The 26,467-nt window shown below is 34.9% G+C and overlaps 1 protein-coding gene across 1 annotated transcript in view; it reads right to left on the minus strand.

Annotated features, from left to right (window-relative positions):
- Nucleotides 1-525: 525 nt before the first annotated feature.
- The window catches only part of LOC132751481 (poly(A)-specific ribonuclease PARN-like), a gene marked incomplete at its 3' end in the record, with an annotated part of 58,919 nt that continues 32,977 nt past the window's right edge, over nucleotides 526-26,467 (minus strand). Inside the window, 6 exon segments of the mRNA XM_060741649.1 lie at nucleotides 526-568; nucleotides 6,130-6,173; nucleotides 7,985-8,062; nucleotides 9,493-9,549; nucleotides 10,357-10,483; nucleotides 12,025-12,129. Of these exon segments, the coding sequence (XP_060597632.1) occupies nucleotides 526-568; nucleotides 6,130-6,173; nucleotides 7,985-8,062; nucleotides 9,493-9,549; nucleotides 10,357-10,483; nucleotides 12,025-12,129 (454 nt within the window).

The following is a 26,467-nucleotide window of genomic DNA, read 5'->3' on the forward strand; positions in this document are numbered from 1 at the left end:
TTTTTCCATCCTAACTGTATAACTTCCTTAACGGGTATAAATCTATATCTTATGAAAAATTTTAATAAAATTTATTAACAGTTAAATTATATTGGTTCCAATATTATAATGGTTGTTTCCCAAAAAAGTTGTAACATAGAATGTCTCTGTTGTCTCTGTCACATGAATAATGTATGTAAACAGAATAAAAAGTTTCGGAACAAAATATTATTTTGCTATTTTAAGTAGGGTTTTTTTCCCATTAAGCAATGATTTGTGCATGCGCCATTTCATACAAGCATTTAGGAAGTATACTTTTTTAAAATTCAAACAATAATTTTTGCATCAGATATATAGCTTTATACACTTTAAATGAAAGAATTCATCATTCCAGGTTGGATTTTGACCTATATCAATGACAGACAAGTGCTTCCTAAAAGGCGTAAAATGAAACAAACAAACAAACAAACAAAATACTCTGTGACTTTGTTCACTCAGCCTCTGTAACAGTTTCTGTAATTGTAAATATCTAAATAATATTTTTACCTTGAATGGTTGAGTATTTGACATTAACTTGGTATCTATCAACCTGTAACAAAGATATGTCAGTGCGATAGAATTCAATTACTAATTATGTAAATATAAATATTGAGAAAACTAGAACTGTGTCCAAAGGACACGGATGCCCCCACTGACAACATATAATATGGTATATAGTGAAACTAGAAATGTGTCCATAGGACACTGATGCCCCCACACGCCACTGTTTTGTCAATCTTATGACTCTAGGTCAAATATTTTTTGGACTACATGTGCCACAAGTTGAAAACTAACAAGAGCTGTCCGTAAGACAGCGCGCTCGACTTTTTTATTGCTTGCCAATAAAAAAAGTTTTTGCAGTAAAAGGCAATACAAGAATCTCTGTATTTTTAAAGTGAACAATGGCCATGAGCATTAAGATATTTAGTGAAGAATTATTTTACTGAATTGTGTGATACCCTTGAACACTGCAGCAAAGTTTGAAATGTTTAAGTCAAAAGAGGGCTGGTAAGAAAGAAAAAAAAACTGAGTTGAGCCTTAAATAAATTTAATAGTATTAAACCCACTTTGAGAGAATAAGGTATTTTTAGGTCACTCAGAACACCTTGGTAAATGACATAATAACATAATTTTTCAAGAAATCTATGCCAAGGAAGCAGTATATTTTTGTACAATCAGCATAATATATAGATTTGACTTTGTATGTGAAAGTATTATAGTTACCTTATAAGGTTAAGGGCCATAATTCAAATAAAATCTTTGACAGAATTACCTTCTCCTGGACATGTTTGGGAATCATAATTGTAAACAAGTATTCCAACTTTCAAATTAATATCTCAAACAGTTCAGTCAAAAAGTGGACTGGTACTAAAAACTTAACCAAGATTGTAAGTCGATAAAAGGCCTTAATTTTTAAAACAAATCCTTGACAGAGTTACCTTCTCTTGCGTACAGATGGGGGTAATGATGTGAAATAGCATTAAAAGTTTCAAAGCAATATCTCAAAGGGTTAAGGCAATAAGTGGATTTTACCCATATTCAATGTATTTTCTAAGTCAAAAAGGGGCATAATTCTGTCAAAAACCTTGACAGAGTTATGTCCTCTTGTCTGTTGATGAAGGTCGTGATGGTAAACAAGTATGGTCAGTTTCAAAGCAATACCTCCAATGGTTTTGAAATAAAGTGAGGTGGTACAAAAAACTTAACCAAGCTCAATACACTTTCTAAGTCAAAAAAGGGCCATAATTCTGTCAAAAACCTTGACAAGAGTTATGTACTCTTGTCTGTAGATGGAGGTTATGATGGTGAACAAGTATGGTAAGTTTCAAAGCCATACTTGTAATACTTCTGAAATAAAGTGGGGTGGTACGAAAAACTTAACCAAGGTGTGACGCCAACGCCGACGCCGGGGCGAGTAGGATAGCTCCCCTTTTCATAGAAAAGTCGAGCTAAAAATCAACAAAGGGCCATAATTCTGTTAAATTTGGTCGCAGCAAAAATTCCTACCTTTACTACCATCTACACATTAAGGTTGTTAATCCCTGGAAGCTTAAGCAAAATCTGCCATCCGGTTTAAGAGGAGTTGCGTTCACAAAATTTCTACATAGTATATAATGAAAAAAACAACAAAGGGCCATAATTCTGTTAAATTTGGTTGTAGCGAAAATTCCTTCCTTTACTGCCATCTACACATAAAGGTTGTTCATCCTTGGAAGTTTAAGCAAAATCTGCCATCCGGTTTAAGAGGAGTTACATTCACAAAATTTCTACATAGTATATAGTGAAAAAATCAACAAAGGGCCATAATTCTGTTAAATTTGGTCGCAGCAAAAATTCCTTCCTTTACTACCATCAACACATTAAGGTTGTTCATCCCTGTAAGTTTAAGCAAAATCTGCCATGCGGTTTAAGAGGAGTTGCGTTCACAAAATTTCTACATAGTATCTAGTGAAAAAATCAACAAAGGGCCATAATTCTGTTAAATTTGGTTGCAGCGAAAATTCCTTCCTTTACTACCATCTACACATTAAGGTTGTTCATCCCTGTAAGTTTAAGCAAAATCTGACAGGCGGTTTAAGAGGAGTTGCGTTCACAAGATTTCGGGACGTACGGACGGACTGACTGACTGACGGACGGACGAACAAGTGCAACGCTATATGCTCCCACATTGTGGGGGCATAAAAATCAACAAAGGGCCATAATTCTGTTAAATTTGGTCGCAGCAAAAAATTCCTTCCTTTACTACCATCTACACATTAAGGTTGTTCATCCCTGGAAGTTTAAGAAAAATCTGCCATCCAGTAAAAGAGGAATTGCGTTCACAAAATTTCTATATGGTATATAGTGAAAAAATCAACAAAGGGCCATAATTCTGTTAAATTTGGTCGCAGCAAAAATTCCTTCCTTTACTACCATCTACACATTAAAGTTGTTCATCCCTGGAAGCTTAAGCCAAATCTGCCATCCAGTTTAAGAGGAGTTGCGTTCACAAAATTTCTATATGGTATATAGTGAAAAAATCAACAAAGGGCCATAATTCTGTTAAATTTGGTCGCAGCAAAAATTCCTTCCTTTACTACCATCTACACAATAAGATTGTTCATCCCTGGAAGTTTAAGCAAAATCTGCCAACCGGTTTAAGAGGAGTTGCGTTCACAAAATTTCTATCTGGTATATAGTGAAAAAAATCAACAAAGGGCCATAATTCTGTTAAATTTGGTCGCAGCAAAAATTCCTTCCTTTACTATCATCTACACATTAAGGTTGTTCATCCCTGGAAGTTTAAGCAAAATCTGCCATCCGGTTTAAGAGGAGTTGCGTTCACAAAATTTCTACATAGTATATAATGAAAAAATCAACAAAGGGCCATAATTCTGTTAAATTTGGTCGCAACGAAAATTCCTTCCTTTACTACCATCTACACATTAAGGTTGTTCATCCCTTAAAGTTTAAGCAAAATCTTCCATCCAGTTTATGAGGAGTTGCGTTCACAAGATTTCGGGACGTACGGACAGACGGACGGACAGACGGACAGACAAGTGCAACGCTATATGCTCCCACTTTGTGGGGGCATAAAAATTGGCATGAAATTGAGAACAAGTTTCATACTTTTTTTCATCAAGATCAATAACTCTTAAAAATCTGAGAATAAGCAGTGGTTTAAATAAGTTTTGGTAAGAGATTAGTAGCTAATTATCCAGAATGGCTTGTTTTCAATATTGGCCTATTTTTGAGTTGAAAATGTAATATAGTTTCACTGACTCATTTTAAAGATAAGGTTACTGTGTATGAAATATAAAAACATTCTTATATGATGCACTTATGAAGATATAAGTGTATACGTATGTCTTTATTTGGTGGCTAGTGAGTGTTTTATTTATTTATTTTACATTTTTACTTATTTATTTTTATTTTTTTTCAGGGGGGGGGGGGGGGGGGGGGGGGGGGGGGGGCCCTTTTAAAAGGTTTTTAAAACAATATCTTAACCACCCCCAGGTGGGGCTCAAAGCTACAGTAGTGATAGGCAAGAGCTTTGAAGTCAATGACCTTTACCAATTCGACCACAGGGGCCCCTAAATTATTCTCAAATAAACATTTTCTTAACCTCCTTCTAGTATAAATAAAATGACTGTATCATTTAGTGTTCTTCATTATCAATAATTCAATACAAAAAATTAGTTATTTGGTATACGAGGGTTGTTCAAAAAGTAATAGGACTGAGGGTCTTGCATATTCATATTTCATCCAGTTTAGAATATTTTCATATGTATAGGGGTTGTGAGATGTTTTCTACAATTTTGGCATAAGTTTATTGATTTATTGTGATGTACGTGCGTTTCCTGTGATATTGAATAACCATGGTAACACGTACCCGGCGCAGCACATAAAAATAGTTATTGAAGCTAAGTTGTACTTCTAATTTATCCATAATTTATACTCTGTTTGTCCATATATTCCACCAACACATTTATTTATATTTAAGTGACATTATATCTAAATTTGACGTCATTCGGGCATGAAATGGCATAATTATTTATTTTTGAACAGTTGTGATCATGGCGTTAAATGTACAAATACAGCACTCAGTAACAAACAGAAATTCGTGCGATGGTTAAACCCTGCCAACAAATTGGCAATATTCTTTCAGATACATACAAAATGATAAAATTAAGAAAGGAAAATTATCCTGCCATAAGGACACTTGTTTTTAGCTGGTACAATCAGTTAAAAAACAGCGAATACAAAATCTCTTACAGGAGTCTGTGGATAAAAGCGAAAATTGATTGGACGTCAATTGCAAAAGTGCTGTAAATGGATCGACAGTATACAGTATGCTGACTGTCCGGCACTTTTTTGTCTGCTGCGGGTCTACTTATTTAGTTCTCACCAAATGATTATATATAAGATTTTTCTATCAAACACAATTTTATTGTATCTCATTAGATATACTAGGTTTTATTAAATCAATATAATAATGATTAAGGGTAATTCTTAGTAGTAATTTCCCCCAATTACATTTTAATAAATGATACTAATTAATTGATAAATACTGTTATTTTACTTCATTGTATCATCAGCGTGCGCCGGGTTTCGTACCCCTTGTCATTTGAAAATTTGACAGAATTGTAATTTGAAAACATTTTGTATTGATTTTTTCACTGTATATAGAGAACATGTTCCAATATTTGTTTCTTGTAAAATTATGTACGTAAATTAAAAAATGTGAACAGTAGAGCTGCAGTCCTATTTCTTTTTGAACAACCCTCGTAGCTATAGCTAGAGTCTTATTTCATGTCCATTTATTTTTGAATCCTTGTTTATTATTGAGACAGGCTTATAATTAAATCTTTAAGGTATTGTAATGAAACAAAAACATAAGTAATAGCAAGCAAATATTCATTATCTTGAACTATGTAATTTTACAGGTTTTCAAAAAGAAAAAAAATCAGTTTTCTTTTGAATACCTTTGGTGGTTAATAAGTCATGAAGTTGAACATAAGACTTGAACAAAGCACTATGCGGTGACTGATGACGCTCATGAAGATGTTGACAAACAAGAGCTGTCGGTAGGACAGCAACGCTCGACTATTCTTAGTGCTTGATAGTAAAAAAAAATGCTTGATACAGTTACCTCCTCCTGTTTACAGGTTGGGGTCATAATGGTGAACAAGTGTGCAAAGTTTCCAAGCCATATGTCAATAGACTTTGAAAATATTTGAACTATTACAAAAACTTTAACGTAAATTCTAAGTTGAAAAAGGGGCATAATTCTGTCAAAATGCTTGATAGAGTTACCTCCTCCTGTCTACAGGTTGGGGTCATGATGGTGAACAAGTGTGCAAAGTTTCAAAGCCATATGTCAATGGACTTTGAAAATATTTGAACTATTACAAAAACTTTTAACATAAGTGGATACGCTGACGCAGACGCTGACGCCAACGCTCGGGTGACTACAATAGCTCTACTTATTCTTATTGAATAGTCGAGCTAAAAAGCACAGATGATAGCTTGGCCATTCTTTAACTAGTCTAGTTATAACCCTACGTACTAAAGATGTTGTAAAGAAGATAAAACTCGAAATATACATATAGAGTCATAAAAGAGGTTTACCTTGGAAATACACATCTGCACATTGATTTGAATTCTTCATAATCCTGAGAAAATAAAGATTACAAATTTTACATTAGTTTCATTTTATATTTTTCTCATAAGACTATTGTTAATAATGTATGTGGTATTTCATAAATTAGGCTGGTCTATACAAGAGAGGCAGCTCCAAGCATACTATTTATCACAAGAAACAGGCCTGCTAAAACAGCCGGTCTATACATTAACCTTCTGAACACAATTTTAAAATAATGACCTCTTAAAGGAACTCCACTGAGGTCCAAAAGCCTAAAAATATCAAATTTGAATTTTCTTACAAATATCAGCATGAACACTTTAAAACAGAAAGATGTGTGAAAGATAATGATAAAATATATCCAAAACAAGTTGAAAGTTGTATATGTGTGCTATCTTAAGCCCGATTTAGGCGAAAAGATTTGCAACGTTTTTCAGTTTAGAGTCATTTTCCATATTTAGAATGATAATTCTGGAAAAAAGAAGTGGGCGAATGGTCTGAAATTTTGTACATAAGTTATTGGTTTAGACATACATCAAATAGAACATTAATCAAAAAATATATTTCCAGTCCCATCATGTCAAAAAAACCTCAGTGAAGTCCCTTTAAATGCCATGGTAAAAGAGAGAAGCCAAATACAAAGGCCCTTTTAAACATGATTATATTTGACATAAAATTACTTACTATTCATCTAATTTAATGAAGCTAAAAATGTTTGTGAATTTGTTACATGTGACATTTTCACAGTTACAAACAACGGCAAAAATGTGCCCAACACAAAAAGTGCTAACTTAAAAAGTGTGAAATAACTTTTAGGAATACAGTATCCTGTATACTTAAAGCTACAGTCTCACTTACATCCCGGCAGAGCCCCAGTAGACGTCCGGGGTGATTCGGGAACGACCGGGGTACGACCGGGAACAACCGGGGTACATCCGTTACTCTGCCGGCAACGTCCTGGATGATCCGGGATGATCCGGGAACATCCGGCATTCAACCCCGGATGGAATAAAATATTTAATATCACCAGGGTGGTCCGAGAAGGTATAGCTTTGCCGGCTTCATCCTTAGCTCTGCTGGGAACAACCGGGGTTATATCGGGAAAGCACCGTAGCTCTGCCGGCACAAACCGGGGATGATCCGGGGTATGATATAGCCGGTAGAGCTACGGTAGAGCTACAGTAGAGCCCCGGTATATGCCAGCAGAGCCCCGGTAACTACAGGCAGAGCCCCGGAGGATAAAGGTAGAGCTACGGTTGATCCCGGTAGAGCCCCGGCAAAGCCGGGATCATTTCAAAAGAATAAGGACAATTTGCGATGATTGAACTTGTTTGTATCAAAAGCCTTCCCATTTCCTTTCTATCCAGTATGGCATAAGGATTTTTCAGAAAATCATCATGAATTACTATTCTGGAACAATAGATATTATATTAAATAAAAAATATGTATCAATGTTATCATTTTCGGGCGTTTTCAATCCACCGGGGTTCTACCGGGGCTCTGCCTGGATCGTCCGGGGCTCTGCCTGGATCGACCGGGGCTCTGCCTGGGTCAACCGGGGCTCTTTCGGCGTCATCCGGGAACGACCGGCGAAGCACCGGCATGAACCGTAGCTTCACCTGGGCTCTGCCTGGATGATCCGGAGCGCATCCTGGGTGGTTAGTAGGGAACTACCGTAGTGCTGCCGGGGTAAGTGTGACCGCAACAATAATTTCATCCCGGATCGTCCCGGATCATCCCGGTAACTTACCGGGATGGTCCTGGGCTCTGCCGGGAGTAAGTGAGACCGAGGCTTAAAGCATCATACATAAGCACAGGTTTACTGTCAAGTTGGCAACTTACCTTTGGTAAAGTGTACATGAACTGGTTAATTGTGTGAGCAATATCTAGCATCATATTGTGGCCTACCACTAACTTGCCCTAAAATATAAATAAAAAACAATCATATTAGTGCACACTGTGGCCTACCACTAACTTGCCCTGAATATAATACAAAAAAAATCATATTAGTGCACACTGTGGCCTACTTGCTTGCCCTGAATATAATACAAAAACAATCATATTAGTGCACACTGTGGCCTACTAGCTTGCCCTGAATATAATACAAAAACAATCATATTAGTGCACACTGTGGCCTACTTGCTTGCCCTGAATATAATGCAAAAACAGATATATTCATGAAATACCACAAGCTTGACCTGAAATTAATGCTAAAATAAGTAACATTAATACACATTGTGACCTACCACTTGAACTTGCCATATATATAATGCAAGAATTTAGTCACTTTCATATTAAGAGTGTTTGCAATGGTCTACTGATAACACTATTTGCAGAGATCCAGTGGTAACACTATCTGTAGAGGGTTTAGTTTATACAGAATTTATTTTAGTTCTATTGTTTAGGAAGGAAGCTATAAGCTTAAAGACACACAGTTGAAGAGGTAACCATTCAAGGACCCTTTGACCTAGACCTTTGACCTGGTGACCCCAAAATCAATAGGGGTCATCTACCAATTATGATCAATCAATATGTGAAATACCAAGACTTTGTGATAAATAGTAACCAAGATAATAAGCGGAAATCATACTACCATTCAAGGCCCCTGTGACCTTGACCTTTGACCCAGTGACCCCAAAAACAATAGGGGTCATCTACTAGTTATGACCAATCAATATGTGAAATATGAAGACTTTGTGATGAATTGTAAGAAAGATAATGAGCAGAAACCATTCTGACATTTAATGCTCCAGTGCCTTTGACCTAGAGTCCCTAAAATCAGTAGGAGTCATCTACTAGTTAAGACCAATCACTATGTGAAATATGAAGAATTTGTAATAAAAAGTTTTCAAGATAATCAGCGGAAACCATGTGGTCTACCGACGGACAACCCGACTGACTGACAGACAGACCGCTGACATTAGCAAAACAATATAGCCCCTTTTCTTCAAAGAGAGGCATAATTATAAACACATTTTAAGGAATCACTTAAGGATCCTTTCTAAAAACTAATGAAGAAAGTTCAAATTTATAACTTTATTTATAAATATATATAATTATATATTTCAGTTATAAGTCACACCTACACTGCAATGGTCATATGGTGACAGACTATCTTCACTGGAGGAGGACGTCAATTGCCTCTCTGTGCATAATTTCAGACACTCAGGTAACCAAGTAGAACAACTGACATTCATAAAGGTAGATGGATAGCTTCCTCACTTGAAAGAATTTGAAGTGAGATTCAAACCCAGAATGCAGTGAGGGGCGACGGACAAGTGGTTTAAAGTCAACCACCTTAACCACCATGTCAGGGCCACTTCTATTAAATATAAAGGATAAGAACTTACACTCTGTGAGATCATCTTAATCACTTGAGTAAACCCAACTGCAGCATCAACTTCAGCCTGAAAACAATAAATATCATATCTGCATACTTTTTAATGATATGCTTCATCAACAATTCCAAGACATATTACATTATAATCTTGAAAGTTATGTTGCAAAAATAAACAAGATTTTTACCAGTTCTACTCAAAGTTTCATAAAAATCTATCTTTAGTTAAACAGCAAAATATGTCAGTAAGTAGATGTTATTGCTGCATCAACTGTAGTTTCCTAAATACAGTTTGATATCTTTTATTGTTTGTGAAATAACAAGGGATGAAAGTTAACTATGTTTCCTAACAAAGTACTTTTGAAGAATTTCTGCATATACATTATTTGTTAGCTTAAGAAAAAGTTTGAACCCAAATTCAACTGAATGTAGTCTTGCAGGCACTGTACCCGGATGTAATCATCTACCGCACAAAAATCAAACATTTTTGTATGTCCCTAACATGATAGAAATACAAACTTCAATTTATGATCTTTATGTTCTTCTCTTTTTTCATTTCTTGCCAAATTTACCAGATATATGAAAATCCAAAGGTTCAAATATTCCAAAAATGACCTGTGTCATGACAAAGCCAACATAATGGGTTTGCAACCAGCATGGATCCAGACCAGCCTGCGCTTCTGCGCAGTCTGATCAGGATCCATGCTGTTCGCTTACAAACCCTATAGCAAGAAGAGAAACTGATAGCGAACAGCATGGATCCTGACCAGACTGCGCGGATGCGCAGGCTGGTCTGGATCCATGCTGGTCGCAAACTCAATATGTTGGTTTTGTCGTGACACGGCTCATATATTCCTTACTATTCCTGTCTACATACCAGATCCTGAGCTTGTTTACTGTCCTCGATCTTTTTCATCTCATCTTCACCTTTAATCTTTGTCACAACAATAAACCTTTCCTTGTTTTCCCCTGTTTTACTCTGAAGATAAAGTTCCCCTCCATACCTGCAATGTGATTTTAACAGTCTTATTTTTTCTTTTTATCTGATGATTCATCACCTTACCAAAACGGCCAGGGAGATAATCCTGTCATCGTGTTGCAACCCATAAAATCAAGGGGGATAATCATGCTGCAACTTTTCAAACAAGAACCGGTTGAAGAGAAGAAGAGAAGAGAAGGTTAGGACACCGGAAAGTATAAAACAAGAGCACCGCTAGACGGAGCATTATATGCCCGAAAGTGTTTTTTTTTTAAGTAAGGATGAAGCATTTGTAAGACATGGGAATTAGCTGTTCATCCTATAAAATTTTACAGCTGTAGGTTGATTAATATTTAAGTAATTAATAATGACCTTAACCTTTGACCTTGTGACCCCAAAATCAATAGGGGTCTTCTACCTTATATGGACAATCATCCTAAGAAGTTTGAATATTGTGGCCAATTGGAACTTTAATTATGCTCTAGAAACTGTTTTCAGTATTAAGGTAAAAGTGACTTTGACCTTGTAACCTCAAAATCAATAGGGGTCTTCTACCCAATATGGACAATCATCCTATGAAGTTTGAACATTGTGAGCCAATTGGAACTTAAGTTATGCTCTGGAAACTGTTTTCAGTAACAAGGTAATAGTGACCTTGACCTTTGACCTTGTGACCCCAAAATCAATAGGGGTCTTCTACCTAATATGGACAATCATCCTATGAAGTTTGAACATTATGGGTCGAATGGAACTTAAATAATGCTCCGGAAACTGTTTTCAGTTTTAAGGTAATAGTGACCTTGACCTTAGACCTTTTGACCCTAAAATCAATAGGGGTCTTCTACCAAATATGGACAATCATCCTATGAAGTTTGAACACTGTGGGCCAAATGGAACTTAAGTTATGCTCCGGAAACCAAATTGCTAACGGACGGACGAACATCCTTACATTTGTAGTCTTGTTGGGTATTTTACTGTGAAAAAAAAGTACCCAACAATATATCAAAATTCATTAAAAATACCCAACAATACATACGGAGTGAGTAGGATTGGTAGTTGTTGGGTATTTAGTAGCCAACATTATACTCAGACAGACGGACAGACGGACGCCAGGGGGTATAACATAATATGCCCAAAATTCTTTGGGGCATATAAAAATTTAAACATTGTGGAAAATACAGGATTTACATTATAAGGAAGATCAATGACGGATGGGGCCAATTATGACTCTAGGGGTTTTATTTAAAAAAACAAAACATGGTAGACATACACCAGAACATGTTTCATGCCAAATATCAAAGCTCTACCTCTTTAAGAAGATTTTTTTTAAAGTTTTTACTATATACATATAAGGAAAATCAATGACAACTGGGACTGGGCTACTCTAATTTTGGTGAGCAACTCACCGTCAAATGAAGGAACCAAATATAGAAGCAAGTCTAGAAAACAGTCGGCTTTCTTGGAAGTGTTGAGCCTTAGCAACAATCAGCTTCCTAGAAAAGAAGCAAGAGGTCCTAAAAATCTCATGAGTGAAACCATAACTTGACAAAAATAAGCAAAACTTACTTTCCTTGTAAAGACTGGTAGGTTAATTTTCTCTGGAATCCCGTGCATGGTGGTAGTGACAGGGTATCATGCTCACCCGACTCTAGAAATTTTTCTACTTTCTTACTGAAAAATAAGGAAATACAACTTTCTTACTGAGAAATAAAGAAATAAAAGAATGTTTTTTTTTTAAATCAATTTTTTTTTTCAAATTCAACAATTTAAAAATGGTAATTAAAAGGTTAATCACATAACCAATTCCAACTACATATAGTACATGTAAGTTCTCCTAAAAATATCAAAGGCAGCTTAAAAAGTGTTGTTTTTTTGTTGTTTTTTTTTGTTTTTTTTGTGGGTTAAGGAGGCAGTTTAAGTCAAAGTCATATTGCAATTTTCCAGCCAGACTCAGGTGACAGCATAAATGCAATGTGCATTGCTTGTAGGATAAAAATTTCTCAAAAATTAATTTTTTATGTTCCTAGCAAAGATTTCAAGCTGCAGTGATTATGGGTAACTGTTTGGATGTCAGCAAACTGTTACAATGGTCTATAAGTGAAGTGTGTTTTGGTTTTTCAATATTTTGTGTGTGTGTGTGTGGGGGGGGGGAGGTTTATGTTGCACCAATACAATATAGGTCATTTGGTGACTTTCCAGCATAACTGGTGGAGAGGCCTCAGTTGCCTTTCTGTACATCATTGCAGGCAAAACAGGCACCTGAGTAGGTCCACGAGCATTCTATAAGCTAGCTGGAAGCTTCCTTCATGAAGAATCAGACAACACTTGCATGGCTTGAACCTACAGCTGTGTATGGTTCCTGTTGGTCACATGAACAAATTCATAATAAGCACAGTGACCTTTCAAACAGCCAATCATTGGCAAGCTTTCACAATTTTAAAAGGGATGCGGTTTCTAATTTTAACTGCTGGAAAAACAATACTATAGTAGTTAATATTCTTGATTTCTAGAACAAACATGGCGTTGTCTATATAACTGGCAGGTAAGCTGGTAAATCTTGCCCTTTTAAAATTTAGTCTATTAATTAATTCCAGTTTATGTGTTTATAATAACTTCAAACATTTTTTAACTAACAAAAATCAACAATTTGTTTTACTTCGATGGACAATGATATATGTAAAGGATGGTTTGATTTTAGGATTTAACCGAGAGGCACCACCGGGCAGGGGCAACACTGGACTTTTTCACTTTTTCTATAAGCGTAAAACTTAACAGTTTATGGATATCTTTAAAAAGAAAAGTAAACAAAAAATTTAAGTTTTTCCTTTTTTTTTTGCGAACTTAAATAGGTCTGTCTAATCACACTTGTTGTTTTGTGTATTAGTATGCATTATTTCCATAAATAAAGAAAACTAAGAAAATATCAGCAAAATTCAATCATTTGACTGTCAAGGTCATTTAAAGGTCAAGGTCATATCTAAATCATTCAAAATGTCCGTTTGGTCATTAATGACAGCCAAGTTGTTATATTACATAAGACCTTCAAATGTGTATACCAAAAGCATTTTAGTTTAATATAAAAATATCAACCACGGCAACTTGAGTTGTTGAGTTATTGGTCAGAAACCTTCATTAAGTACAAAGTCAATATGACATTGACCCCTTGACCCCAAAATCAATAGGGTCATCTGCTGGTCATGACCAATCATCATACCAAGTTTGAAGTTTCTAGGCCTAAGCATTTTTAAGTTATTGATTGGAAACCGTTTTTACCTACAAGGTCAATGTGACCTTGACCTTTGACCCCAAAATCAATAGGGGTCATCTGCTGGTCATGACCAATCATCATACCAAATTTGAAGTTCCTAGGCCTAAGCGTTCTTTAGTTATTGATCGGAAACCATTTTTACCTACAAGGTCAATGTGACCTTGACCTTTGACCCATCGACCCCAAAATCAATAGGGGTCATCTGCTGGTCATGACCAATCACCATACCAAGTTTGAAGTTCCTAGGCCTAAGCGTTCTTTAGTTATTGATCGGAAACCGTTTTTACTTTCAAGGTCAATGTGACCTTGACCTTTGACCCCAAAATCAATAGGGGTCATCTACTGGTCATGACCAATCACCATACCAAGTTTGAAGTTCCTAGGCCTAAGGGTTCTTTAGTTATCACTCGGAAACCATTTGGTCTACGGACCAACATGCTTGTCAGGTTTTTTGTAAATAATTTTGCACACATGGATAATGCAGTTATGTTTATAGATTTTTCTCAAATGTTATTGAATTATTTGTCCTTCATCAATAAGATAAATCAAAGTTTGGAATTGGACAAAGTTCAAAGTGTAACTAGAAATATGTTGTCACGCCATGGATGCCCCCGCATGCAGCCAAAATTTCATATGTTATAATATTTCGTTCCAAATGTCAAGTTCAAAGCCCTTAAAACTATTCAATATTCACACAAACAATTTTTATATAAAGTTTAAGGCACTGAAACTATTCAGTGTAAACCTTTTGTAAATTGCATATTCCATAGTTGTAGCGAAAATAATGGCTACATACATTTCCACAAAAGTATGAGTGCTGAAACTAAAAATTCAAAATTTTTCCAACATTCAAGAGAGATAACTTTGTTCAAAATCATTGAACCACGACCAAATTCAAACTTGAACTGCTTATTACTAGATGTATCTATATGTCAAATTTGAGTTGAATGTGTATAACCATTGGGGAGATAATGAACGGAAACTTAAAATTTCTGATTTTTTTTTAAAGTTCAAGAGTGATAACTCTGTTAGCTATCATCAAACCATGACCAAATTCGAAATTGACCAATGCATTCTTATGACATATCCATATCTTTAATTTGAGTTGAATATGTACAACTGTTGGGGAGATAATGAATGGGAAATGAAAATTTCCTTTTTTTCATAGTTAAAGGGGTATAACTCTGTAAACAAGAGGGCCATGATGGCCCTGAGGTCGCTCACCTGTATATAGCACCCCCTCCCGGGCCAATTTTTACCCAAGGGCTTTTATTTGTTTATTTGAACAGACTTGGTAGACATCCATAAGAAGATGTTTCATGCTAAACATCTAAGTTCTAGCTCATTGGGTTTTTTAAAAGATTTTTTAAGTTTTTACAATACACATATAGTTAAAAACAATGACACCCCTGGGGCAGGGCCAGTTTTGACCCCTGGGCTTTTATTTAAACAAACTTTGTAGATATTTACTAAAAGATGTTTCATGCTTAATATCTAAACTCTAGCTATTTGGGTTTTTTCAAAGAAGATTTTTAAGTTTTTGCTATACACAAAAAAGGAAAATCAATGACCCCCAGGGCGGGTCCAATTTTGACCCAGGGGCTTTTATTTGAACAAACTTTGTGGACATTGATTAGAAGATGTTTCATGCTTTATATCTAAACTCTAGCTATTTGGGTTTTTTCAAAGAAGATTTTTAAGTTTTTGCCATACACATATAAGGAAAATCAATGACCCCCGGGGCAGGGCCAATTTTGACCCCAGAGCTTTTATTTGAACAAATTTGGTAGACACCCATTAGAACATGTTTCATGCTAAATATCTTAGCTCTAGCTCTTTGGGTTCTTTAAAAGAAGATTTTTTAAGTTTTTACTATATGCATATAGGGAAAATCAATGACCCCCTGGGGCGGGGCCAATTTTGACCCCAGGGCTTTTATTTGAACAAACTTGGTAGACACTCACTAGAAGATGTTTCATGCCAAATATCTTAGCTCTAGCTCTTTGGGTTCTTTAAAAGAATATTTTTTAAGTTTTTACTATATGCATATAGGGAAAATCTATGACCCCCTGGGGCGGGGCCAATTTTGACCCCAGGGCTTTTATTTGAACAAACTTGGTAGACACTCACTAGAAGATGTTTCATGCCAAATACCTTAGCTCTAGCTCTTTGGGTTTTTAAAAGAAAATTTTTTAAGTTTTTACTATATGCATATAGGGAAAATCAATGACCCCCTGGGGCGGGGCCAATTATGACCCCAGGGCTTTTATTTGAACAAACTTGGTAGACACTCACTAGAAGATGTTTCATGCCGAATATCTAAGCTCTAGCTCTTAGGGTTGTTTAATAGAAGATATTTAAAGATTTTTCTTTCGGTTGCCATGGTAACCAGAGTTCTGCATGGAATTAAATTCTTTGAACAATTTTTAAAGGTGACCACCAAAGGAACATTCCTGTGAAGTTTGGATGAAATTGGCTCAGTGGTTTATGAGGAGATGTCATTTAAAGCAAAAGTTTACGGCCGGACGCCGGACGAAAAGCGATCACAAAAGCTCACCCTCTCACTTTGTGACAGGTAGGCTAAAAATCATTGAACCATGACAAAATTCAAACTTAACCTGCCCATTTCTTTGACATATCCATATGTCAAATTTGAGTTGAATGTGTAATACCCTAGAGGAGATAATGAATAGAAACTGAAAATTTCATAAAATATTCAAAGTGAAAGGGGCATAACTGTGCTAAAAATCATTGAACCATGACCAAAATCGAAGTTTACTTGCGCATTCCCTTGACTTATTCATATGATAAGTTTGACTTGAATGTGTAATACTGTTGGGGAGATAATGAACGGAAACTGAAAATTACATATTATTTTCAAAGTGAAAGGGGCATAACTCTGCCAAAAATCATTGAACCATGACCAAATTCAAACTTGACCTGCGCATTCCTTTGACGTATGCATATGTAAAGTTTGAGTTGAAGAAGTAATACCGTTGGGAAGATAATGGACGGAAACTGAAAATTTCATATTATCTTCAAAGTGAAAGGGTCATAACTTTGCCAAAAATCATTGAACCATGACCAAATTCGAACTTGACCTGCGCATTCCTTTGACGTATGCATATGTAAAGTTTGAGTTGAATGTGTAATACCGTTTGGGAGATAATAAGCGAAAACTGAAAATTTCATATTATTTTCAAAGTGAAAGGGGCATAACTCTGCCAAAAATCATCGAACCATGACCAAATCAAACTTGACCTGTATTTCTCATGACATATCCATATGTCGAATTTGAGTTGAATATGTGCAACCGTTACTAAGATAATGAACGGAAACTGATGATGCAAATTTATCTACATACAATGTCACTGTTTCTTGATGATATCTCTTGTAGTTATGTCTCGGACAAAGTTTAAAGTGTAAAAATGAACAAAGGGCAAAACTTCAAAATTTGGCAAGGCAGAGTTATGGGTCTTTTTTTTTACTGCACTTCTACTAAATAAGATCTATCTACCTACAAAATTTACAGTTGATATCTCTTGTACACTTTGAGTTATTTCCAAGACAAGAAATCTTCAAAGGACCAACCAAACGATCTTCTGACAAACCACCAGCTAACTCAAGTATACCCCCTAAAACTTCGTTTTTTCAGGGGTGTAATAATTTTACCTTCAAGGTCAAAGTCATACATGAGCCAAGGTCAATTGTGTTTGATATACATGAAGGTCCTGACCTAAATGATGTTTTGTCTCAATATGAATAACAAAGTTATAGCCAGTTGCAGCAAAAAACAAGAGAATTTCATTAATTTGACCTTGATGGTCAAAGTCAATTAAAGGTCAAAGTCACATATAAAATATTCATAAAACATGTTTGTTTGGTAGTAAGTACTGTTTTTTCCATGTATAAATCAAATATGTACATAAATGACAAAACTATGACAATTAAACCAAAATTCAATAATTTGGTCTTAATGGTCAAGGTTATTTAAAGTTCAAGGTCAGTTCAAGGTTTCAGAAAGTTACAATTAATTGTCCAAAATGTTGTCTTGCCCAAGTATGAAGACAATCTATTGATAAATTACCAACTTACAGTCAATTATAGCAAAAATCAGTGAAAACTTCATAATTTAACCTTCAAGGTCAAGGTCATAAATGAGCCAAGGTCAATATGAATTTGAAGGTCAAGTTTATTCTAGTCTTCTTGAAGGTCTTGTTCTAAGGGTTGTTGTAGCCTGGTATGAAGACAATACACCAAGAACTTAAAAAGTTATGATCAAGGCTAAAGTTTGCTTGCTGACATGACTGACACGACTATAACAATACCTCTAATTTGTTTTTATAAAAAAAAAAGTTGAGCTAAAAATAACTTTCTCAGAGAAATCTTAATCACAATGAAGGTGACACAAATACATTGGCAATCAGATCTACATGCAAGGAAGTAACTTATGTAGATCTGAAGTAAAATCAGATTGTCCTTTATGTATCATAGGAAATAGTTTTGAATTGTGTTAGCTAGAATAATGATCAAGTACTTGTAATATAAATTCCTGCTACAAATTTGTCACACACATTTAACACATTTTGCTTTTCAAGGAAACTTCCAACAGTCTTCTTTAACATTCAACTTGGTATGGACATAATATTTTACTGATAATAAAACTAAATCCTATGGTTCATACGTATAACAGTGGTAAGTCATTTTTATTTTCATTTGTTTCACCATTTACATTTCTATTTTACATGTTAACATAGATGCCTTAAACAGTAATATGAACCTTAAGGACCATACAAATCTCTAGTTCTCTAGTCATGTTACACAGTGAGTCGCTTAATACAGTCCAACTGTATAGCCGACATTGTTAAGCGAACTCAAACAGGGTCACATAAGACAGGAAGTCACTGAATACAGTGCATCACTATGGCAGTTTTGACTGTATCCTCATTGCTTACATGCTATACTGCACCCTGTTTAAATGCTTACCTCCTTATCAGACTCATGGCCTTGGCTTTGTCCCCCCCCCCCCCACCACACCCCCCCAAAAAACTGGTATTTTTCAATTGCCACAAAATATTAATAAAACATGTGCATATACATGTATTATGTAAAACATGCAGTAACACATGTTTATTTTATCTGGCCTGTACAATAAATAATAATCCACAGCTCGGCCTTAATCTGCTAATTTTGTTGATGATCACTTTCATGACAATCCCAAAGTCAAAGCTGTGACAAATTGAGTTACCAACAGAGTTATAGGCCAAAATGACTGTCTGTCTACTCAAATGCATTTTGGGCTGCCTCAACTTAGAAAACACTCTTTCTTGTTTATGATAAAACAAACAAAGGCCACCGCCTGGTAGGGGCATTGCTGGTCTTTTTTATTTTTTTCTACACACAAACAAATAAACAGTTTAAACAAATCTTTAAAAAACTTTAAAAAAAAAAATATTTTTTCCTTTTTTTATTTTAATGGGTCTGTCAAGTCAAAATTGTTGTTTGATCTAAGTATGATTTATTTCTGCAAATAGATAAAAAATACAATTTAAGAAACATTAAATAATTTAAAAATCAAGCTCATAATTATCTAAATTATTCAACATGTTGGTTTGGTCAAAAGTCTTGTTTTGTCCATGCATAAATCAAATCCATGCATAAATAACAAAATTAACTTAACAAAAATTAACTAGAACTATCACTAAATGTGATTAATACCCCCACAAGACTGTTTCGGAAATGAGGATGTTACTAGTAACAGAATACCTTGTAAAACAATTGAAATATAGAGTTATGGTTGTGGGCAATTAAAGATAGTTGTGGTTCTTGTATGTTGCATTTCCTTTCAATGTGGTTGGCCATTGATGAAGTTTAATTGAATTACTCTGTAATAAGTCCAGAAAGACAAAGAAAAAGGAACAAAGGGCAATAACTCTATAAATACTGAAGATAGAGTTATAGTTCTTGTGCACTGCACTTCCTCTTATTGTGCTTGACCATTGTATGAAGTTGTTTTGAATTCCAACCAGTACGTTTTAAGTTATGCTCCTGACAAGGAAAAGTATCAAAGGGCAGTAACTCTGTATTTTGTCAAAATGGAGTTATGGCTCTTGTGCACTGAACTTCCTTTAAATGTCCTTGATAACTGTATGAAGTTGTATTGAATTCCAAACAGTAGTTTTCAAGTTATGCTCTGGACAAGGAAAAGTAACAAAGGGCAAAAACTCTGTAATTAGTCAAGATGGAGTTATGGTTCTTGTGCACTGCACTTCCTCTCAATGTGCTTGACCATTGTATGAAGTTATATTGAATTCCACCATTAGTCTCCAAGTTATTGTCCGGACAAAAAAGCAATGGAAAAGTAGCAAAGGGCAATAACTCTGTAATTACTTTAGATAGAGTTATGGTTTTTGTGCACTGCACTTCCCCTTATTGTGTTTGACAATTGTATGAAGTTGTTTTGAATTCCAACCAGTAGTTTTCAAGTTATGCCCCGGACAAGGAAAAGTAACATAGGGCAATAACTCTGTAATTAGTCAAGATAGAGTTATGGTTCTTGTGCACTGCACTTCCTCTCAATGTGCTTGACCATTGTATGTAGTTATATTGAATTCCAACCATTAGTCTTCAAGTTATGGTCAGGACAAGGAAAATGCAACAGATGTCTAAATGCAAAGGACGTCTGGACCAACCGACTGCCCGCCCGACCCACCACCAGGTGACTCCTATATACGCCCCCCCCAAACTTCGTTTTTGGGGGTATAAATAGTCATCCAATTATAGAAATTATCAGTGAAAATTCAATAATTTAACCTTCAAGGTCAAGGTCAAACACAAGTAAAGGTCAAATTGAGTCTGACACACATTATGGTCTTTACCTAAGAGATGTTGTGTTTCAATATGAAGTAAATCCGTTAATAAATAACAAAGTTATAGCCAGTTACTGCAAAGAACAAGAGAATTTCATTAATGACCTTGACAGTCAAGGTCAGTTAAAGGTCAAAGTCACATCTAAATTATTCAACATGTCTGTTTGGAAGAAAGTCTTGTTATGTGCAAGTAGAATTCAAATTCCTACGTAAATAAACATATGACAATTTAACCAAAATGCAATAATTTGACCTTCATGGTCAAGGTCATTTAAAGCTCAAAGTCAAAGTCAGTTCAACCTTTTAGAAGGTCTTGTCCAAAAGGTTCAAGTATGAAGATATCCATTTATAAATTACCAAGTTATAATTGAGGTCATAATTGAGCCATTGAAAGTCAATTTGTGTTTGATACACATGAATGTCTTATCCTAAAGAATGTATCTAAATTTGAAGTAAATCCATTCATAAATTACCAAGTTATAGCCATTACAGCAATAAAGAATAAAATTTAAGTTATTTGACCTTCAAGGTCAAAGTCATTCATGAGTGAATGTCAAGGTCTTACTGGTTAACTTGAAGGTCTATCCTAAAAGATTGTTGTGTTCAAGTTTGAAGACAATCCATTCAAAAATAATAAAGTTAAAATCAAGCAAAATTTAGATATTTGACCTTGAAGGTCAAGGTCATTTCTGTATGAAGGTTTAGTTTAATCTAAGGTTTAGTCTGGCCTACTTGGTGGTTGCAATTCTGATGCCTCAACCCTACAGGTAACCCCTCACCTTGGATCTTTACATAAGTGTTATAACGGAGGAAGGTTTTCAGTTTGCTACTTCATTGATATGACTGAGAGTTGAGATGGGTTAAAATGTGTTATATACCCAAATAAAAAACCTACAATTAAAGTACAACTAGAATCAAATACATTTTTAAAATCCATTCATCAAATAAGTCTATGCGAGTAAATTATTATAATGCTTAATATTATAGGTGAACATTTCGGATTAGATATGGCTGTGTGTGGAAAAAAGGCATCTGAAGAGACAACAACTCTTTCTCAAGGTTGTGCTGAAGATTTGAAGTTTACTGTCAGCCATGTGACAGAGATGATGTTAGACAAACCTGCCTTTGGATACTGTGTGGACTGTAAGGAGCATTTATGCCAAGCATGTTTCATCACCCACAGGAAACCTAAACCATCACAGCATCATCAGCTTCTTGACAAAGAGCACATGCCCATGAAACAAAACCTTCAGATTGCATCAAAATCTACTCCTACTAAACAGGCTGACAGTCTAACAATGCCGTGTTCTAAACACACAAAAGAAGTGATCAAGCTGTATTGTCATAATCATGATGCACTGTTGTGCAGTGTATGTGTTGCCCTTCAACACACACCACCATCCTGCCATGTGGACTAACATCCCTTTGTTTATTACAAACGGGATTTTTAGACAGAATGGAGTTCAAAAAACTTTGAAAACCTGGACCAAATGACAAAAAAAGGGCTGAAAAGTTACAAAAATCAAAAAAAAAGAGTACCCTGAATCCAAAAACTTTTTTTGAAGAGGGTTTAAAAACACATAAAACTTCAAAAAAGAGTTTTAAAAAAAGGGTTTTAAATGAACTAAAAAAAAGAAGTAAAGATACAGAAAAACAAATCCAAAAAATAAAAAGGGACAACAAAAAGTTGACAACAACAGAAACAACTTGTGAGAATCTTGTCAAATCTCTTCAAGTGTCTGCAAACTCACTCAAACATCTCAACACGAACAAGAAAGCTGATCAACTGTTTACTGAACTTAAAATAGCTCAGCAACTGATTAAAGATAGCAAACAAAGAACGTCACAACAATCAGCAGCTGAAGATATTGATGAATATGTCTTCGAACCAAATCAAGCCATCCTAACACTCCTTCAGAATGAGAAATCATTTGGAACTTTGAAACATAAAAATCCAAAACAGTCAGCTGAGCCAACAAATCAATCTGAAGGAGCAATAAAATTCTCTGGTAGTGTCTTTGTTAGAGGAGATTTGAGAACGGGATTGGCTGCTTCTCCTCCAAACCGATTATTTGCAGCAATTCATGAGAAACAATATATTGAAATGATAGACATAGAGATTGGGCAAGTCATTCAAGAACTATCACTTAAATCACAACCCTGGGATTTAACAGTAATCAACAAAGATACAATTGCTGTTACAATACCAGATAGTAAAAAAATTCAGTACATTTCCTTCTCCTCCAATACCCTCTCACTGAAAAATAAACTGAAAGTTGGTGGCCAGTGTTATGGTATCAGTCATCATCAGGGAAAACTTGCAGTAACTTTTTTACATCCTGGTAAACTCCTTATTATGGACTTAAAAGGCAATGTACTCGAAAAAGTGGGAAAAGGTTCAAATGGTGAAGATATTTTATGGGAACCTAAATATGTTGATACAAACAGTCAATCAATCTATGTATCTGACAGTAAGAAGTCAATTATGTGGTTTAACTGGCAGGGGGAGATGATTAGGCAGGTATGGAAAGCCGTGGGAGTTGTCGGTAGCAAATTGCACTGTTAGGAGGACGGGGTCCCCTTTTAAGTAGGTGATCATTGGGGAAAATTCAATATAGAAGAGTAACGATGATGGGGTAAAACCATGAAAAGAAGTAATGAAATTCAATTTCCATAGAGGGTCCAATTAATAATTGGTGTCCAGAAACCAGTTATCCCTTTCTACAAGTAATGCTGAAGATTGGGGATGTTAATCTATTTCATATGAATCTAAAATTTAATATTAGCTTGCAATCTTATTGGTTCTAAAAAAAGGGGAAAACACAATGTACATTTTTTTATATCAATTTTAAAATGAAATGGTGTTGTCACTTTCACTTTTTTGACTGTTTAAACATGTATTATATCCTGTTGTACCAATATTGTATTAAATTATGTTCATTCAAGTTTGAATCAAAGGGAAAGGCAACAACACAATACATATTTTATATAATATATGTTTGAATATCTCAGTTTAGAAATGAATGGGTGTCAAAATTTTTGGGAATATAAAATATAAATTTAAAAATTTTTAAAAATTATTATTTTTTAAAAAGTTGGGTCCCAAAGGGGGAAAAACAATAATAATCCAAATAGAAGTGAAAAGGGTGTCAAAATTTTTGCCTTTTTAAAATACATTTTATAATTAAACTTTGTGCCCAAAATTTAAACAACACCAAAATTTATAAAGGGGATAAAATACCATGGTAAACCCCCACAATTTTTTCCCCTTTTTTTATTGTATAAAATTTTTATATCTAAATGTACTGTTTTTAAAATATGATAAATTAAACAAATGATTGGAATGTTTTATAAATTTTGATATTTTCCCCTTTTGTAATATTTAAAATGGGGGTCAAAAATGGAAAAATCAATAAAGGTTCCCCTGAAAAATTGGGGGTGTTTTTTTAACAATCAAAAAATTTCATCTTTTTTTGTTTTTAAAAAGGGAAAGAAAACTGCTTAAGCGGGAGCAAGGGGGTACAGATGGGTGTTTTTGCAATTAAAACCACAAACCTTCCCTAATGAGCAGATTCAATAAAACAAAAACCAGCAAAATTGGGAGTACATCATTTAAAGTAATGTTATTAGCATAAAAATAATTGAGGTGGATCTACAAGTTTGTAACCTAAATAGTTTTTATTTTCAAACCCAAAAAAATGATTTTTGGTTGAACAAACTCAGTGGACAAAATTTAACTAGGCCACACCAAAGATACTATCGAAGAGGTATCGAGTTACCCAAACAATAAAAGGGAAATATTGGGAAGTAATACCACATGGGTTTGAATGTTTATATTAAAATTAGAAATTGGTATGTTGTTATATTGTTAATAACAGTTTATACGCAAAGGGAGACAACGACAATTCCCCTGGTTTTTAGTGTATTTAAAAAAATTAGAATTAAATTTCCATTTTAAAAAAACAGCAAAGGGATTTTTTATTTTTTAGTTTTTTTTTTCTTAAAGGGGGGTAACCCAAATTGTTGTAAATTTTTAAACAACATAGCATGTAGGAAGCCAACAACATTATGTAACTAGAACTCCGCGAGTCGGATGTGTCGCCTTGTGAACAATATAGTTTAGGAGAAATTGGCAGGACAAAAATGAAATTTGAAAATCAACAAAAGGCAATAACTCAAAAAGTAAGAAATGCAGAGCATCAGTTTCTGTGCAATGCACTTCTTATCAATAAGATCTATCATCCTATGAAGTTTCAAGTCTAAAGCTTTTATAATTTAGGAGAAATGGCCTGAACAAATATAAAGTATGAAAATTAACAAAGGGCAATAACTCAAAAAATCAGAAATGAAGAGTACCAGTTCTTGAGCACTGCACTTCTTCCTAATGAGATCTATCATCCTATGAAGTTTCATGTCCATAGCTTTTATACTTTAGGAGAAATGGCCTGGACAAAAATAAAGTATGAAAATTAACAAAGGGCAATAACTCAAAAAATAAGAAATGCAGAGTACCAGTTCTTGAGCACTGCACTTCTTCTTAATGAGATCTATCATCCTATGAAGTTTCATGTCCATAGCTTTTATACTTTAGGAGAAATGGCCTGGACAAAAATAAAGTATGAAAATTAACAAAGGGCAATAACTCAAAAAATAAGAAATGCAGAGTGCCAGTTCTTGTGCACTGCACTTCTTCTTAATGAGATCTATCATCCTATGAAGTTTCAAGTCCATAGCTTTTATACTTTAGGAGAAATGGCCTGGATAAAAATAAAGTATGAAAATTAACAAAGGGCAATAACTCAAAAAATAAGAAATGGAGAGTACCAGTTCTTGTGCACTGCACTTCTTTTCAATGAGATCTATCATCCTATGAAGTTTCAAGTCCATAGATTTTATACTATAGGAGAAATGGCCCGGACAAAAATAAAGTATGAAAATTAACAAAGGGCAATAACTCAATAAATAAGAGGTGCAGAGTACCGGTTCTTGTGCACTGCACTTCGGGTCATTATAACAAGCATGCATACCAAGTTTGAAGTCAATCCGACTTATAATGACTGACTTATGCTCCGGACAAACTTAAGGGGACACCGACGCCGACATTGACAACGACGCCGACACCGCCGACAAAAGTAACCCCTATATGTCACCTTTTTCAAGCCGACACAAAAATGCTGAATAGCTTCTTCACTCAAAGTCCTGCTGGCATATCAACCCACAATGGAGAGGGGCAAATGGTTTTCATTCAATGACCTTACCAACTCTGCCATGGATGCTAAATTATTTTTTTTTTTTTTTCATTCATAAGAATGAAAAAATGTTTGTATATGACTGTTAGTTAGATAGAATAAATGTTCTGAATCATTTTCATCATTATCCTATGTTTTATTTTACCTTACTGTGCTGGTATTGGAAGTGACAATTTATAGCCTGTTTTCCTATGGTTTTGTGCACTTAAGGTTTGATTACCGTCTTTACATATGAAACAATGACAATGGGTGTATGTTGTACCTCATATAGTTGAGAAAATATGTGCTCTCAACTTCTTTACAGTTGGTTTGATGTTTGTACGACAAATTGTCATAGTTTATGACCTCTTATACAATGCTATGTAAATAGTCTGACTTACCTGAACATTTCCTATGGTTTAGTGCATTCTCATTGGTCGACCAGAATGAGGCTTAAATTTTAGTACATTTTTCTCAATATTGATTTTCTTGAAATATTTTGGCTCATCTGGAGGGGTGCAGCTTTAACAACGTAATTAACTCTACTGTTATCTTGATCAGCTACCATATACATGTACATTCACAGTTGTGAGGGGATAAATTTTTAGATCAATTAACACTACTGTGTGTTAGTTATACAGCAG

The sequence above is a fragment of the Ruditapes philippinarum genome, unplaced genomic scaffold (assembly GCF_026571515.1).
Source record: "Ruditapes philippinarum isolate M1 unplaced genomic scaffold, ASM2657151v2 ctg15781_1_1_1_1, whole genome shotgun sequence".
NCBI classification, from domain to species: Eukaryota; Metazoa; Mollusca; class Bivalvia; order Venerida; family Veneridae; genus Ruditapes; species Ruditapes philippinarum.